Consider the following 18627-nt stretch of genomic DNA (forward strand, 5'->3'; position numbering starts at 1 on the left):
AGACCCACACTTTCCAAAGGGCAGAAGAGCTTCCTGCCCAAAAGGCACTGATGATGCCCTTGGAATTTCTTGAAATGCAGACACTTCAGCCTCACTCCTCCTTCTGTCTGGGAAAGGCTAGATCCCACTTCTGCCTATACAGAGACATCTATTTTCAGCATGCCCTTTTGGTTGCCCTCCACAAACGGAGACCAGAGCACGCTGGTTGTTGTGAGTCTCATTCTAGGTGTCCAGGCTTCCCCATTTCATCCAGGAGGACTTCTGGGGTGCCCACCTCAGCCTTTCAAGTAGATGGCAGATCTCTGAAACTCTTTACATGGGTTGCTGTGCTGTACATTACAGTCCTTTGCATAAAGACTGCCCACACTGGAACTAACAGTATCAGCCACAGAAATCTCATAGAAAGGATGTACAGGCATTAGTGACTTCTCCTTTGCACCCCCAGATGCTGAAACAATTGGTCACTTCATGTGGGCACGCTGTGGGGCTGGTACCTTTACCCAGTGCCACAGTGCAGCCAGAGGATGTGTCAGAGGGAGCTGGCACAGGCTCGGTTCCATGTCCTCTGCTGCTCCATCTGTGGGACACAGGTTTTTCCCCTGTCCCTCTTCTTTCTTTCAGTGAGAGCATCTTCTCAGTGTGAAGTCTCCGATGCTGGTGTTGCACCAGTGCACCCAGATGCACCAGTGCATCTCCCACTCCTGGGTTCCTTCCCATCTCCAGAGTCCCTCCGAGATTTTCCCTGCTGCAGGATTTCATCTTGTGTTTTTGACAACAGCATTCTCAAAGACCATTCCCTGTCTTCTTCTGATGATGTTTGCTTCTTTGGGAAGCACTTCACATTTCCATCCACCTCGTTAAACATCCCCTTCCCCTGCATCTCCTGTTTTGTTTTTTCCCACTCACTGACTTTCCAATACATTATTGTAGCAGCAACTTCTTCAAATGTTGTAATAGTTAAACACGTCCAGTTCTCTAAATCTGCCTTTGTTTCTTTCTTCTAGTGATCACAACGTGCCTATTCTATTGGGCTCCACGTGACAAAATTTCTCCTACCTCTCACTTCTCTTTTGCTGCAAGCAGGCAAACCTCCCTGTTTCTTCATGCTCTCTTGCTCACTTCACATCACTTTACCCTCATCATGCCTTTGTGATATCACTGCCTGAACCTCTTCTATCCTTCAGGTCTTGTGCGGATGTGAGAGCTGCTCTTCTGAACCTTGACTGTCTCTCCAACTCAGTTGTCAGCCTGCGCTTCATGGGCAGAAAGTCATAATGATCAGCCAGTCCTACTCCTTGTAGGGAAGGGGAACCCTCCATCCCCTGGAGTTGTACCCATGCAAACTTTCTAAATTCCCTCAGAAACTCTTCAGTGGTCCTTCCTTTTCCTCCTATAATCAGGGCAGTCTTAAGTTTACATATGGAGGTAAGCAGGCTTGTAAATCAAGGCATAAAAAGATCTTGTTCAGACCAGGAAAACGATACAAATCCTTCTGTTATTTCTCTGTCTGATTTCATTTTACCTACCAACCATTCCCAGCAGTTCTCAAACTCCAAGAAAAGACGACAATGTACATGAGAGGGACAGGGAATTATTAATAGGTGATAAACTCTAATTCCTAAAAAATAGTATTAATGTGATTACAGCAAGCCATCCCCCTGCAATAATGAACATTAAAACTCCTCCAAATGAGAGAAAGAGTGAAATGAGTGTTGTCTAGACTCTTCTTCAATGAATTCAAGAACAGACATGAAGATATTCTGCCGTCTCAGGGTAGGACCATGAGTTAAGTGTAGTTTCTATACCTGTTCCTTCTATCACACAGAAAATGTACTTTGCCTGAATTTTTACCTTTTTTATGTTACCTGTGATCTTTATAAGCAGAGATACAATCTAATAGAGGTTAGAGTTTTCATATGGTGCTTATGTGAGTACCACATTACAGTGTACATGAAGAGACGTACACACTGTGCACAGCAAAGCAAACACTACAGGGCATGGAGCCAGATCCCCCACCGATACAGTTCTGAAGCTTGCTGAGTTGGTTTGTTATCATAATCACCACTGAAAAATCAACACTTCAGACAACTACCAGATGAGGAGTCTTGAATTTTCTCCTGCAGTTAACGTGCCCAACAGCTGCTGCATGTTCCTTGGTGCAGCTGTAGGTAAACACAAACTTTCTTTTCCTATTATTGCTCCACTAAAGTCCCATAGGTTTTGCAAAGGCAATAATTTATGCAAATACCCTTATGTGTTTCTTCCCTAAAATCTGTTGGTGAAACCTTATTCTCTACCCTCTTTGCATACTCTACGTCTGAGTTTATAACAGTTTTTTCGCTAAAAATTCCCCAGCTTTCTCATGGCTGGAGTAAGCTACGACAGTGCCCATGGTTCCCCTGTCATTTTAACCCCTGGGTCATGCAACCTGCTCAGAGTAACCCTCTGCCAGACCACAGCTCCCGTGCTATGGCCAAAGCAATGTCTGTGCTAGAGGGATGGCCAGCGGAGGTGGACCAGCAGTACCAGCTCACGTGTGTAGGTGGTGCCCTGACCGCACGCCATCAAACAAGATGAGTTGTGTGCCCTCGAATGACAGAGGCACAATGTCCTCAAAAGGGACTTGAGACCTTTTCTGACCCACAATGGCAACTGACGAGGTCAGTAAAACCCAAAAACCTCTAAACGAGGCTCCAAAGTGTCACAGGTTTCTTTCCTAGGGTGAACTTCTCCTTCCACTGAAGCCAGTGACAAAACTCCCCCCAGACTTCATTACAGCCAGGATTTCACCTTTCATGCCCTTTTGATGCTGACCCTTCCCACAGTGATGTTCTCTGCTGATGCAATTGGGTCATTTGGCCGCGTAATTACTCAGCCATTAGTTTAGCATCTGTGATGACAGTTTTACCGTCATTTATCTGGGTGGGATCTCCTCGTAGGCGAGTTGCACAAACTGTGTTTGATGCTGCGGTAACAAAAAATACCCGTTAGTGTTGGTGGGTGCAAGATTTAGCCCAGATAAATATAACTTTGGTGGCCTAAGGAGAGGGGATGACTGGTTACATCAGGCAAACTTAATAACATCTACCACCAGCAGAGCAAGATTTAAGTGCCCATCATATAAACTAGCACCAAATTAATTTAAAAGGATTATCAACCAAACTTTAATCCTGAGGGCTGAGCCACAATAGGGAGGGAAAGACTAATGTATGTCAAGCCACAACACCCAAGTGCATTCTTATTTTGAAAGGCCATTGCCTTTGTGGCCATTAAAGTGAGCAGGCAGTGTCTGAGCTCACCCTCCTGCTGCACCAATATCCATGTCCTAACCCATGACATCTCACGGGGATCTGCAGCACGTCCAGCAGCACTGACAGCTCCTTGCACCTTGCATGGCCAGTCTACCACGTGGATGTGGTCAACTGGTGTCAACCCTTCCACCAGTTATATCAGGTGGGAGGGGATGCCGAAAACCTTCCCACCTGTATTCAGTGGCTGTAATTTGGATTTATCTCTATTTTCCAAAGTCCTGGGGGTTTCAGAAAATGCCAGCTTGATGTTTGAAGGAAGAACTGAGAGTGAAACATTTTAGCCCCGTTCGCAACAATCCAAATTATGAAAATTAGTGGAACAGCTTGAGGCTTCAAGTAGACTAGACAAAAGGCAGAGGCAAGCAGCCTCATTACTCTCTTTACATGAGAAGCACTGATGCACAGCGAGATACTTGCCCTGTGCAAGCAGCAGGCTGGCCCTTGAGCATGGCAGCAACACAAATCATCATCAAAATTAACATCCGAGCAGGATAGTTACGCTAACACAGGGCTGCGTTCGGGTTAATCAGCTCTGATGAGAGGCAGACTTTTCACCTCACGCCCAGGGAGGTGCTGAGGCAGCTCCACGGCTTCTGGTTGGGCAGGCAGCTCACTCAGCACCAGCACAGCAGGAACCGAGCAGCCTTGTGCCAGAGCCCGCTCCCTGATTTCAGCCCCATGCCTCAGCTGCCGAGGTCTGCTTTCTGTAAAGCAGCCTCATCGCTGCTAAGAACCAAAGGCTGAGGAATATGTTATCAGCTTTGGCACAGCAACGTTGAAATCGTCTTTTGAATCTCACTATCTGATCCAGGTAATGTAACACTTTCCATTACACAATTGCTAATTCAGCATCTTTATTAAGGAGCAAAGAATAAGTGTTTTTGATTGTATCTCTGTGGGCTAGCTGGAATCAAAGGGAACATTCCTTTTTGTATATGCACCTGCCCTTTTAAAGATAAGCAGTTTATATGCAAGCTCTTTATCTGCACTTCCCTATCAATTAAACTGGGATTGTGTCCCATCAGATGGATGCTGCGAGGATGCATCACAAGGTGAGAAGTGCTCGGCTCAGCGAGCCCGAGTATTGCTGCTTGCTGAACACAACTGGCTCAAAATGCATCCCTGCCCCTACCTTAGGAACTGGTCCTTAAACTTCATAAGTGGAATTGCATTTTTCTTACTATCCATAGGAACCAATTAGTTAGCTGACAGGTAAACCATTAGTATACAGCTTTAAATTTACATTAGAATTCACATTAAAGAGCTAAATATTCAGAATAACTACAATTGATTCACAATTTAGTCCATGTACCTATGCAGAGAAACTATTATTCCAGAATACAGCAGGTTTGTTCTGTCTTAATTCAATACACCTTGGAAATGGAGTAAACTAGTTACAGGAATGGTTTTATTATTCTGCAGTAGAAGACTTCACGTACAGAGCTAGTTCATCACAAACAGCTCCCAAACTTTGAACATATATAGTCTACTTTAAAATCCAGATTACATTCCCTCTGTAGGTAATCCCTCTGGAATTAACATTCTCTAATGGTTACATTACAACACTGACTGAAGACATAAGCTATCATCTCTCCCTATCATGCCAAGAAAAAAGGCATTACTTTAAGGTCTCAGTACCTTGATGTTAATATCTAAAGCCAGTACCTCTCTTACTTTAAGGTAAATGTGCCACTTGGTGTTCAGGGAGCTCAAAGTGCAGGTAGCCTTAAAAGTAGGTTTTACAGAAGAGGTTCCAGGTCTTTCTGCAGTATTAGGGAGGATTTACAGAAAACAGCCCTTCACTTAAAGCTCATCTCTTTCCAGTGAGAGATCTTCCAGTTTAGAGAGGAGAGGAAGTTATCCTCTGGCAAAAAGAGTAGGGAAGTGAGAAATGCCAGTGTTTAACAGAGCCTTTCCAGCAATGTTATTCATGGGTTAGGAACAAAATATTATCCTGAATCCTACCTAAAAGGGTAACATTTGTTGAGTTGGATAATATCTGGGACATCCAGTTGTTAAGAGCATAAACATAAGACTTTATTGAAAAATAAAACTCTTTCTTGCCTCCTTCTTGTGGCAAAAACTCTTCGTTTATTTAATCTGACTGATAGTGATTCTGAAATTACCAACCACTAGAGAAAAGTCCTACTTCTGCCTAAAGCAACAGAAAGGACATTTCCATTTCTAACTCCGGGGACACAGCACAGAGCTCCCAGAGTGCCTTCAGACACCAGAATCTCCTCCCTCCCTCACAGCTCCCATCCCAACCCCACGCCTAGACTCGGAGGAAGGACCCCTAAACTATCCCTGGGTTGTCAAAGATATTGGTCAAATCTTAAAAATACTCCCATGAGTGTTTGAAGGCCACACTATAGAAAGGCACTGAGGGTTTGTGCCATCTCCTCCTGATGTCCAGGCAAGCTGTCCCGGCACGGCAGCGATACAGAGCCAACGCCAGCAGTGAGGGCACAAGGACAGGTGCCTGTCTGCCTGTTTTCCTCTGGCCGAGGCATGATTCATCACGGAGCTTACCTATGCACTCCATTTTCAGCACAGGACTTCAATGTCATCATTCACAGCTGTACATTTAAGCACCTACCTAAACAGATGTCCTAAACTGAAGTCTCCACAGCTGAATACATTGCAGGAGTATACGGATAATCGTCTTGAATCTCATTCATAGGTATTATACACATCTGAATTTTACAAAGTCGTACCAAACCCCCAATTTCTATCATCTCACCAAGAGCAAAGTCACGAGTGCTTGCCTGTCAAATGCTCCTCTGCGTCTTATTGCAAAGAGCTGTGTTTGATTGCGGTGAAGTTGCAATTTCACTTTGGACAATGTGTCCTAGATATTCCTGCCTCTCCACGAAACACACACACAGAGGGGATTTTTAACCCCCTTTTGAACCTGCTCTAAAATCGTTCTTTTATGTTGCCCATAGAAATTGTGGAGTTTCCCTCTTTGGAGATCTTCAAAAGCCACCTGGATCTTGTGCTGGGCATCCTGCTCTGAGTGTCCCTGCTTGAGCAGGGGTTGGACCAGGTGGACCCAGAGATGCCTTCCAACCTCAGCCATGCTGTGATCCTCTAATCCACTACAATTCTTTGACGAATCTTTGGTAAATATCACCTCCTTATCATCACCTTCAAATACACAATGGCTATCACACAGCCTAATCAAGTAAGATGGAAGAGAAGTCAAACAAATTCTCCTCTTGCCTAGAAGCTGAAATGCTGTCTGTGACAATAGCAACAACAGAGGAAGGGAAGGGAATGGAAGGGAAGGAAGGGAAGGGAAGGGAAGGGAAGGGAAGGGAAGGGAAGGGAAGGGAAGGGAAGGGAAGGGAAGGGAAGGGAAGGGAAGGGAAGGGAAGGGAAGGGAAGGGAAGGGAAGGGAAGGGAAGGGAAGGGAAGGGAAGGGAAGGGAAGGGAAGGGAAGGGAAGGGAAGGGAAGGGAAGGGACATCTTAAGACATTTACAGCAACATTAACCACATCGGTCAATTTTGTTTAGAGTCCTCACTGTATCTCCAGTTTATGAAAGCCCCTGATGACTTACTTGTCCTCCAAGAGGTTCTGTCCCGTGATCAGATTTTTCCCAGATGGTGCATAGTCCCAGTTCTCTTCCACAATCCCGAGGTAGTAGGTTCTGATTTTTGTTTCCACCACTGTGAACAGGCAGAGGAACCCAAGAGTGCGAAGGCAGCCACCACCTCGCACAGGAGGCATTTGTAGTTGTGATTGCGAGGCTGGCAGCAGGCAGGCAGCAGCAGGATGCACCACGGAGAGCTCACCCCTCCCTCCCGGCTCTTGACAAGTTATAAATAAGGAATGGACAGGGCAAAGCTCCTCCTTTTCAGCAGGTTAGGGCTGGGATAGGTAGAGAGCCTTGCTATGCAGAGCAGGGCTAGGGAGGAGGTTGCTGCCATAGTAGGACTCTTGCCAATCCTTCGGTGAATGCATAAATTGCTCATTTACCTGTCCAGGCTAGAGCCAGTTGGTGTTTCTTGGAAGTCTGAATGCTTTTTTGTCCCCTCTTTTCCAGACTGGTTGGTATGGCACATTGGGACAGGGTGGTTTTTTATGGTCTTTTTGTCACCCCTGTCAACTCCCCCTTCTGTTTTATTTATTTATTTTTATTTTATTTTTAATTTCTTTATCATGTCTGAAATTTCTAAAGCTAGCACCTTGCTTCCTTCATTGGGTTTATTCAGTGACATAACACTAATTTATAATGGTGCACTATCAGAGAGAGAGAGGGAGAATTTGCCAGTACCCCTCACATTTCTCGGATTTTCTGACCAATTTATTATGATGGAATGTGGTCTGGTTGTATTCAGATCTAGAGTGCCCAAAAAAAAGCACTTTTTTACAAAGATTTCTGAAAATTAGATCCCCTGGAAGGTCTTTCCATTTGGACATTAAGAATGAATGCACAAATATTACCTTTTTATTAAACTTCCTAATTAACATGCCCACATGGTTCTGTAGAAAACCAATCCCTTCTTTTGTAGCCTGACTTCCTCTAAGAGGACATTGGTATTACCATCTTGGTGAAGCCAGGTGTAAACCTATAAACGGTATAAACCTATAAACCTAATTGATAGGGTTTTTGAAACCACTTAGGCAACATCCCCAAAGAATCACCTAGGTGACAAGACACTTAGAGCCATACTACCCTCTTATTAGTTTTTAACTGACGAAAGACGTTAAACTCTGCAGTTCTGTAATGCAGCATTACAGCTGAGACTCATTTCCAGCCGTGATGGCAGTGAAATTCCCCTTCCCGCTCCAGAGCCATCCGACCTCTTCCCTTTGAAGTTAATGGTCACTCCTTGCTAGGGGTGTCACAGGCTTCTCAGAGGAATTTGGTGGCCACAGGTTTATCTGCATCACTCGTAACGTATCTCTGCAAAGCGAATGTGTTTTTATGTGGCGGTTATGTGAGGTATGGACCATGGTGAGTCTTCCTTCAAGGCAGACACAGGGCGCACAGAAAGGAGTATCTGGCTAAAGAAGCTTTCAGTTTCTTTAGCTGTGAGTACTGGCAGCCCAGTGTACGTGGGTAAGCATACAGACAATCGCAATCGGTCATCTTAATTCAGCTGTAAAAGCAAGAGACCCTCAGCTGTAAGCTGCTGTCTGATACGTGCTGATGTTCATTGCCCCAGGTCAATGGACTGATGAACAATGAGAAGGGTGAGAAGGGACATAACAATACAGATGCTGTACAAACAGACATCCTGAAGTATGTCACCCACCGTCTTCATGTTAACCTTGAAGACTTTGCTCTTCTCTTCGTCCTTCTGCTGCAAATCCATGCTGCCCAACCTCTTGGCATCTCACATCAGTTTCCGATCTTTCAAAACAACAATATTAAAAAATAATTTTCCACTGCTTTGTTGTGTCACTCAGTTACCCAAATGGTGCCAAGTAATAGCACCATGATTCTAAAAAGCATAATTAGAAAGCAAAAGAAAAGACAATGACTGCAGGACAGGCTGAGGCTTTCCAGGTGGTGGCACAGCTGTCAAACATGTAAATGCGGTGGGACCAAGAGGCCAGCTGGTGGGCTATGAAGCTGGGAAGAGGCCAAGGTGACACTTGGTTAACAAGTTAACAACATCCCACTGCGGTCTTTGCACAGGGCCAGTGACCCTGCAGCCTCCTGCAGCGAATGCCTCCTTCACCCCCAGTAGCTGTCCTGAGCCCAGCAAACTGTGAGCTGCTTCTCAAGCACCTGAGTTTACAGAACCGGGTGCCTGTTACATGAAAGTTTATTGCCATAATGTAGTTAGGTTTTTGCATTTCAATAGGATGTGTTTGTTTAGAGGATGGCATGTATGAGTTTGAATGAGTTTGTATACAGCTCAATTGCTTAAATCAAAAATTTGCATGGCATTAGAGATATTTGAAGAACAGGTACAAGGTAAATTTCATCCAGACAGCTTTGCTATAACCATCTCTCTTTTTGCTTTTTTGTAACTAAAGAGCTCTGTTATATGTTTAACATAAGTCTGTATACGTGGACTCACATAATCCAAAGTGCATCGAGCTAATGGGGAATAGGGAGAGGAAATGTCTAATTCTGAGCTGGCACCTGACAGCACCGTGGTCATAAATACTCGTAGTGCTATGTCCTAGTTTTTCTATTGCTCTTCATGTGCCTGGGATTGGCTCCTGTCTGCTTACTTGCTAGAAGAAAAAAAATATTAAAAAGCCAAATACAAAGTTATTTATTTGTCTTTTACTGGAAATTTCTTTTCTGTAACAGGAATAATGTCCAGACATTAGCACTCTGTATCAGAAACGTGTTGTAAGTCTGGTAAACGCCTTAGCTTGGCTTCAGCATTTACTAGATCTGGCACCTTGTATACCCTTTGCATCCACATATTAACACTTAATTACCTTGTCACATCATTAAAACCAGGCACATTTACATTCCGGAGAGGTGCTGTGGACGTGACTCAGAAAAAGATGAAAGAATAGCTGTTTTGCCCTTGCATCAGGAAAATTTCTGGGAAGTTCCCCTCCAGCAGTGAGGTAATGGGATGAAGTTTGTCCCTTTGTTCAGAATGCTTTCCGCAACAAGGTTGGACACTGGTTTCCCCAAGACTTTCTGTCCCTCTGAAGGCTAAAATTAGTGCATGGCTGGGTTTCAAAGTTTTGTAACTCATTATAATATTCAAGCAATATTCATAGGTCTGAAGAGTGAATATCTTGAGTATAAGTTTGTGAATGAGCACTGAGACGTCACTAATGGAGCTTTCTTTTAAGCACATCAGGAATGAATGTAATCCACTAAAGCCCAGACTTGTGCCACCCAACGTTAATAAATTAGCTGGAATAACTAAGTGAACTTCATGATGGACATTAGGTCAATGTCCATCAAGGTCAAGAAATTTTGGATGTGCTGATCTTCATCAAGTAGACCTTGTTTCATTAAAGTTAGTTGACATGAGTTCAGAGATAAGCCTTTTTGTTCAGACCACCTACTACTGAAAGCCAACTTGTATTCTCCTTTGAGCAGATGAGTTGATGTGCAAGCAGATTAACTCCCTGGTTCCCTCTGCTCCTTCTTGATAGCAGTACAGTTCCCATTCCTAGACACTCATTCCTGGCCTGCCTGCTATGGCACTTTCGTGTCTGCTCTGCATGCTTGGTTGGGGAATTACTCACGTGGACAGGTGCAGGTGGACCAGGTAAGACTACCCCCAGCTGGTATTGCCACCAAACCTGGAGCTGTGCCTGTAGTGACTCCCCCAGCTGGTATTGCCACCAAACCTGGAGCTGTGCCTGTGGTGACTCTCCCAAGGTGACAAAGTCCCTTGGCAGGATGGAGACTGAAGCCAGGTAGCTGTCCAGGTTCCACGTCAGAGCTCAAATGGGTCCCCACTGTTGCCACCCACCAGTTTGGGCTCAGACCACGTGCCCAGCTCAGGGTCACACCTGGGCATTTACCACAACAGTTGTCCAGAAATCCCCCATTCCCCCAGCACTGGGGAGTGAGGGAATGGCTGTGTGGTGTGTAGCTGCCTGCCGGGTTAAACCACAACTGCATGAAATCGAAAAGAGGGCTCCAGTTAGGTCAGAACAAACCACAGATGTTTTTTTTCCATTGTGTGTTTGAGCCAAAGCCCATGTCTGCCACACTGAGGATGCAGGGAAATACCAAAGCTGAGTTTAGACTTTGGAGAAACTGATTGTACACAGGACAAAAGGACACTTAAAGGTGAAGATTGTAAAGGGATGCAATAATGAGAATGAAGAGTGTACTGAAAGGTGCTGCTAGTTTGAAGAGATTATAATAAATTGCCAAATAGGCTGGGCAAGTGAAATGTATTCAGCTTCAAAAGCCATTAACAAAAGGCTAAAAAAAAAAAAAGGAAGTTTTGATCCTAATTAGGAGAAGCTTTTGTGTGCAGGTAGCTCATGTAACATTTGCACTGCTAAAACAAGGCTAATACCTCAACAGAACTTCAAGGCACATTATTTATGGTTTTTTATGGTGATGCCCATTGTAGCACCCAACAAACATGAAAGAGCTTAACTTTACGTCACCACCGTGGGGCAGAGTGCGTTTATTAACCCTATTATATAAATGAGGAAAGAGGAAGGTTAGGTAACTTCCAGGTGCTCACGCAGGAAGGCACCCTGGTCTCCTGGCTCCCAGGCCAGCACTGGGAGCAGCTGCCCTCCTGCCCCACCGCCGTCCCTGTTTGCTTGAATGTGATGGAGACGAGGTTCTCGTTGGACTTTCCCTCTTCACAGGAGGGATGCTCTGACCCGTTTGGTTTGTGAAACCCTTTCACACCCACCTTTGCTCCCCACTTGCAGGAACACCAGCACCAAGAGCCTCGTCTCTGCCCCGAGCAGCTCTGCTGCTTGCCCAACCTCCTCCAGCCACCCCCCGAGCATCGCAGGCTGCGCTTCCAGCCTGCCCCACGGCGCTGACCTACTTACTTGCTCTGGAGGGAATGTGTCCCTTTTGTTTTCCTCCTATGAGGTCACTGCCCCATTTTCTCCCTAGGTAAATAGGGGAGTTGTGGTGAGAAACACCAGCACTGGAAAACTAACCAGGATTTTTTAAAGCAGATAGCAGAAGAAGGTATCGAGCATTGCGGAGGGGAAAAAATAAATTAATTAAAAGTAAAAATAAAAAATAAAAAAGAAGAAGTGATGCCAATGCATCTTCGCAAGTAGTTTCCCTGCTGCAGACTCACCTCAGTCAGGCAAGCCATCCCCAAGAGTGGCATAGACATCCAAATTCCCAGCAGGCTTGTGACAATTCTTTTGGGGTCTGCTGATTTAATGGGGAGGTGTTACTTCTGGAGGACGAGCTAACAGAAATTATTTGTTGTCCTGATGACTTCTTCTGCCCAGTTCCTCCGCCTGAAAAGGAGCAAGCAGGGAAAAATGTCATGACCTTGTGGAGGTCTGGATGGTTGCCCACAGGGAGATGGTGTGATTTATGGGATCTGCAGGCGACTGCCAACACTTGTAAAGTCTTTCATTTGTGTCTACGAGGCTTTGCAATAAAGACCTGACCTGCTGCTCTTCAGTGACTCTGTTGCTTCCTATTAAAAGAAGCCTATGTTACAACACAGTGCCATTAGATGGAGTGAAAACTTTTCAGCCCTGGTACTAAAATAGACAAGGCACAGTCTACAGAAAAATAATAAATAAATAAATAAATAAATAAATAAATAAATAAATACTCTTCCTTCCACAAACCCAATTATTCCCCTCAGTAATCCAACAACACTTGAGAGATCCCCTTGAAGAGCTTTCTGTGGTCTCCCATTTGCCTGTGTTTTGGCACCCAAAGCTAATATTAAATCTTACATAGACCCTTCTGAGGATTTCTCATGTCCTCTGCCCAGCTCTTACTCAGTCTTTCCTTTCTGCTGCTGGCTATGATCCCAGGAGGTGAAGGGCACGCTTGGTATGAGTGAGACATGCAGGAGACAAGATGACCATGGATTAAGACCTTGGTGTTGGGTCGGGGCTCTTGGCATCTTCCTTTGCAAGCAAGGGCTTGTGCACCCTATGAACGGGGAGACAGCCTGGTAAGCCCTCACCAAATTTGGAGCAAATGGAGAAAATTTGCCAGTTCAGTTGAAGATCTCTCTCTGAAAGGGTTATGAAGTGAAAGGCAAATGTGCCTTTGCAGTTGTGGCCCTACCACCCCTGGGACCAAGCTGGCTGCCCTAGGCTGCTTGGAGCGATTCTGCACTGGAGTCCACTTCTGTTTCTGAAACCAGGAACAACTCAGACAGAGCCACTTTTTCCGTGCCTGTTCCCACTGATGTGACATGACGTGAGCGGAGCTTCCTCCTCTCCCCAGCCAGGTCAGGAGTTTGACTGGGCATCTTCGTGAATCACAGTGCCCGAAACACCTCCTCCAGCTCCTGTAGGACCTGGGGCAGATGGCGCAGGTCCACAGGCTGTGTGCTTCGGAAATAAAGAGCAGACAGCAAACCCCACATCTGAGTGCCTGAGAAGACAGCCTGAGCCTCAGAAGTGCTGAGCAACCTCCCCCAGTGGAGGAAGCATGGGTTCAGCTGACTAACTGTAAGCACTCAGTTAGCCCTCGCTTCTCCATGTGTGCTCATCTGCACAGTAGGGATCATTATATCTGACTCCCTCTCCAGGTATTTGGAAGCTAATTTAGCTAATGCTTGTCAAGCACTTTAAGGTCTTCAGATGAAAGGAGCCGCAGATAGGCAAAGCACTACTATTACTATTAATTATTTCTATTGTGCAAGTAGACATGAAAGCAGCAAGGGTGGTGATTACTTGCTTCCTTTACAAGTGGCAAGACACAGTGCAAATACACAGACAGGGACCCTCCCTGCCCTGCAGTGCTCCTAATCTTACCAGCCAGATAAACCAGACAAAGGGCAAGGAAAGAAGCACAAACCCAGGGAAAGGCAGTGCATGTGGTGACTTACCGCACACGTGTTTTTGGCAGCTGCTGATTATAAAATGCACTGTTAGCCAAAAAGGACAACATTGCCATTCTGGGCTATATGAAAATCATAAGTCAGGCTCTCAAAAATAAAAGGTGTTTGTTGGTTTGGTTGGTTGGTTGGTTTTGCTTTTATCACGGAAGACAGTAAATGCTAATTCTCCTTATTTGGTCTCCAATTTTTGAGCAGATCATATTTTCAAGATCTTCTCTGCAGCCAGAAGGACTGAAAATACTTAACTGATGAATAAAAGCTGACATTCTCAATGTGCAAGATTACGTGTCTGGAAACGTCATTACCAGTGGTACCAGGTCGCTGTCAGTCGGCTGCTGAGCAGGAAGGAGATGCGTGGGCACTGGGTTGCCGCTTGTCCTCCTCCCATGTGCCCGGTGAATCCCTCACCTCTCTTGGATGGACCGGGAGGCTGTCCCAATTAGCTCCCTGCTGTGATGAGATGCTCTGCAGTGAGTGATTTGTTCCTTTATCTAATGCCTGACTGGACAGATGGATGGATAGAGGAGAACAGAAAACAAAACAGAACAACACAGTGTCTCCAGCCTGAATCTGTAATCTCTCACATTTGGCTGCAAAGGCACGGGGGGCTCTGGGGTGAGATGTGCTGATGTGCGGCATCCCACCCTTCCTTCAGAGCATGAAGGTGTTCAGGATATGATTCACCACGTCCCAGGTGAATCCAGCAACCACTGAACCCTTGGTTAAATGTCACTAAAATGGCTTCCTCTGACTGCTGTGTGAATCCAAGTGGTTTTCCCGTTTGCTTTTTCCCAAGGAAAGGCATCCAGTGCATTTAATGCCAGTTGGTGAACAGGCTTGGGACATCAGATACATTTTTTGGTGAGCTTATCGTGGGAGGAAGATGCCTGAAGCTATAACCAGATATGAGCTGCTATAAAAGTATTAAACTACTCTTAAAAGGATCCCAGCCTCTTTCAAAAAGCAATTCTTGCAAGGAAGAGGCAGGTCACAGGGAAGTGCATCCCTATCTCATAACAGCCATATGCAATAATGCAAGCATCATAAGGAGGTTGAAAATAGATTTTAAAAGCTGGAACAGCTGTCTGCCATGCTCTGCCTCAGCTTTCCAGGTCTGCATTTCATCCTGGGCTCACACCAAGCTCCCTCACGGACGCAGCAAGTGTGCTTCCTGGCTGGGCGAGCTGCGGGCACAAAAGCCGGGGGGAGCACGAGGCGAGCTGTGCCTGCCGGAGAAGGCCCTCCAGGTTTTTGTTTTCTAAATGCATGTGGGTTCATCTCTCACTGAGCTCTTTTATGATCCCATCTCCACCCAATGTCTTCCCTCTCAGCATTTCCCAGGATCCTTTCCCGGCCTCCGCAGACCTGCCGTCATCGCACATCCTGCCCTTAGCTCAACTCAGGCCCACACCCAGTGTAAGCAACGGGTGACACCACTCAGGAACAAAAGCACTGTATGCCAGACACTTTGTTCTCCTTTAAGTCCAGCTTTTTGAAGTCTTCATAGTGGCTGTGGTAGAGCCAGCTTTGCTACAGGGACTGTGTTCCAAAACCCATGGCAGCACAGTGCCACCTCTGCTAACGTGACCACAGTGCTTGGCACAAAGGGCAGCTCCTGAGCCACACAATGCTCTGCTGTCATCCCTCTCCGATATAGCACAGCCCTTCCCAGAACTACGCAATCACAGAGCCTCTGGAGTCATCTGTTTCAACCCCCTGCTCCAGCAGGGCCACCTGGAGAAGGCTGCCCGGATGCCCAGGAGGCTTTTGGACATCTCCAGGGATGGAGATGGTATGTCCCTGAGGATGTGAAGAGATATGGGTAAGTGGAGACAGACAGGCCACACATTTTCAGAAGGCACCTATAATTATGTCTACTTTCGATACCTACTTTCAGACAACAACAAAAAAAAGTCCACTTTCCTCAACACCCCCTTACCCCACCCCCCAAAATCCCTAAAGCTGCCTTCCAGTAGACACAAGAGCAGCAAAGTATAACTGATTTGAAGATGGAGATTTCTTCTTTTTGGGGGAAAATTACATGATGTGGCTGTCCATGCAAGCAGTGAATCGCTTTCAGAAACCCAGACAGTGCTAACAAATTCCCAAAGGCACTTCCCACTTTGGGAAATATTGCTGCAATTGCCTCGGGCCCTTCTGCTACAGGTGATAACGTGGAGGTGTAAAACATCCTCTTACCCCACCATGAGCCCCCATGAACAACTTCGGGGCAGAGGGCTTGCACGGTCCCCTCTCCAATAAGCCAGCACCAGCTGGAAAAATCTGACAAATTTCAGGAGCTGGAGGAGCTGCATTTCCAAAGGCTTACCCAAATTTTCCACAAATATCTGTTTCTCCAATACAGCTGAAGCAGTAAGCAGATATGCTGGCAAGCAGTAATTCTGGCTAGAAACCTGACTTCATTTATGTGTTTGAAACATTACAGCTATGCCAGCACAACTCATATTGATTTTTTTATTATTATTCTTTATTTTCTTTTGGCACCAAACCAGATGGGGAAGGCAGGACAGGCAGGACTGTCCCCCTCAGAGTAACAAAACACCCAACGATGGCTGTCAGCCTTCGGGCTGCTGCCCTCTTCTCTCTGCTCCGGTCTCTGCTCTCCAGGTGCCTCACACCAGGGTTTTCTTTTAAAATCTCCCTGGCCAGAAAAGGGTTTCTCCATTTAACCAGAAACACCACCCTGGGCTGCAGGCACCTTCCCTCCCGACAGTGTCAAACAGCTCTTTCAAGCACAATCAGCAGTTTTTAACAAAACATGCATTTCTGTGGTATATTCCCAATGTTTGCTTGTCACTGCTGAAGGCTTCCTGGGAGAAAGGTCAAGTTAGGAAGAAAGGAGAGGAATCATCAGCAGAAGTATCATGTCTCCCCTTCTTCCAGGTAACTAGAGGCATTTCCAGTGGGTCCTGCTTTTAGCCCCAAATTCACCTGCACCCTGAGCACAGACTGGGACAAACCCCAGTGACAACGTATGAGGCTGAGAAATGCCTCTCAGCCAAAACCAGAAAGAAGTGTTACACGAAACCAGCGAAATGAAAGCAGAAACCTCTAATTATTTTAATATTGGAGAGCAACAGTGCTGCTCAGTGTGAGGTGCACAAACAACCCTTGGCCACAGGTCATGGTTCATTGCCATTTCAGAAAACAGGGGCACTGGCACTGTGCCACCCCTGGTCAAAGCAGCTGAGTAATGAAATAAAATGAGTTTTGTGTTAAATCTAATGAACACAGACCCACGCAAGCAAGCAGTGGATAAATGCTGTGATGGTTGGTATTTTCCAGGTGTCATTTTGGCACTGTTCCCCACATCCTAGTGTACAGCAGAGCTTGTGCAGAGCATTGGTTGTGCAAACCTGGGTGAGAGTTACTGAATCACAGGGTTCCTTCCCAAAGGATTGCCTCTTGGTGGTGGCACAATTGCCCCCAGAGGAAATGATGTGTCAATGGGGAAAAGCTGTACTCAGCAGACTCTGGGTGTTGTTTCTGGGAGGGGAGAGAGCATAAGGATGTAGGAAAGGGGGTTATGTATATAAAGGAGAAATAAAAGAAAAGAAAGAAGGAAAAAATTGGGAAAATGGGTAAAATAAAAAGGAAAGATCCACCCATGTAAGCTGTTGTCCCAGTGAAGCACATGAACAGAACACACTGTGTGTTAGGACTGCATGTGTGTGATGGTACCTTGCAGTGAATATACTCCACGAGTGCAGACAGCCTCTTTTAAACTTGGTCTGGATCAACTACCATTCCACCTCTTCAAGCTCTCATATATTCTTATCATAAGCACCATAACCTTCACCAGACGATTATTTAATGTTATTTATTACAGCTGTCTCTGATCTGATTGAAGATGTGAGCCTTTTGGCATGGAGCTCCTGCTCATCTTCCTCTGCACTCATGCCAGGTTGGCTCTGTGTTAGCTGGGGCTACGCAGGTCTGGGATACACTGAGTAAAGGAAAACCTGAATAATGCCCGTCCTACCAATTTCACCTTGCTGTTCGTACCTTTACAGGACACCCTGACGCTCCTGGATACAGGCAGGCCTGCTGACGGGTACCTGCTGCCAGAGCAGAAGGGCCAGCTGGGGCTCAGGACAGGCTATCCGCAAAACCCAGCTGATAAACCTGGCTCTGAAAAAGCCTCTTAGCAGTTTGATTCAGCGTAAATAGTGATTCTTCCTTGGGTAAATCAACCTCCCTGTCCTTCACTGGAAGAAAACATTACCAACAAAATGTCATAGGAAACAGCAACAAGAGATTGTTTGTGCCCTGGTGCCAAAGTGGAATAAATTGAACTGAGCAGAGCATCACTGTGCACCTATGAGATTTACACTCCAGATTTATACTCGAATAAATGACAATAGAACTGCCTGGATCCTTTTTGACGCAGAGTATCAACAGCAAATAGGGCATTTTCTGTTTATTGCGCTGCAAATGGGACACATCTATTAATAGACTAAGTGGGCAGTCAGATATGCCCTTCAGAAACCTGCACGGGGCTGTAATTCTTTGGCTTCTAACTCACGCAGTGCACCACCCAGGGAAATTGCAGGGCTGGAACTGTTTTCATTCCCAGCATGATGAACAGGAGGTTTTGCATATTTACATCTCCTCTCTCAGTGTCCAGGCTACTACACATAACTGGAAAACTAATAAAGAGTTTGTGGCTAAAAAGATAGAAATAAAAGGAGGATCAGAGCTCACGCACAGCAAGTCAATATAATCAAGAGGCATTGATCAGTGGAACACAAAATGCTTTCATTGCCTTCAAAGTCAATACTGCAGGGGGAAAAATAGATGCATACAGTTGTATACACTCAGCTT

General features: G+C 45.7%; 1 protein-coding gene across 1 annotated transcript in view; it reads right to left on the bottom strand.

Annotated features, from left to right (window-relative positions):
* HEPHL1 (hephaestin like 1) overlaps window positions 1-7045 on the bottom strand; it is a 34410-nt gene extending 27365 nt beyond the window's left edge. Inside the window, exon 1 of the mRNA XM_040548110.1 lies at window positions 6876-7045. Coding sequence (XP_040404044.1) covers window positions 6876-7045 — 170 coding nt within the window. The remainder of the gene's footprint in view (window positions 1-6875) is intronic.
* Window positions 7046-18627: the final 11582 nt, after the last annotated feature.

Source organism: Cygnus olor, chromosome 1, assembly GCF_009769625.2.
Source record: "Cygnus olor isolate bCygOlo1 chromosome 1, bCygOlo1.pri.v2, whole genome shotgun sequence".
In the NCBI taxonomy this organism is placed as follows: Eukaryota; Metazoa; Chordata; class Aves; order Anseriformes; family Anatidae; genus Cygnus; species Cygnus olor.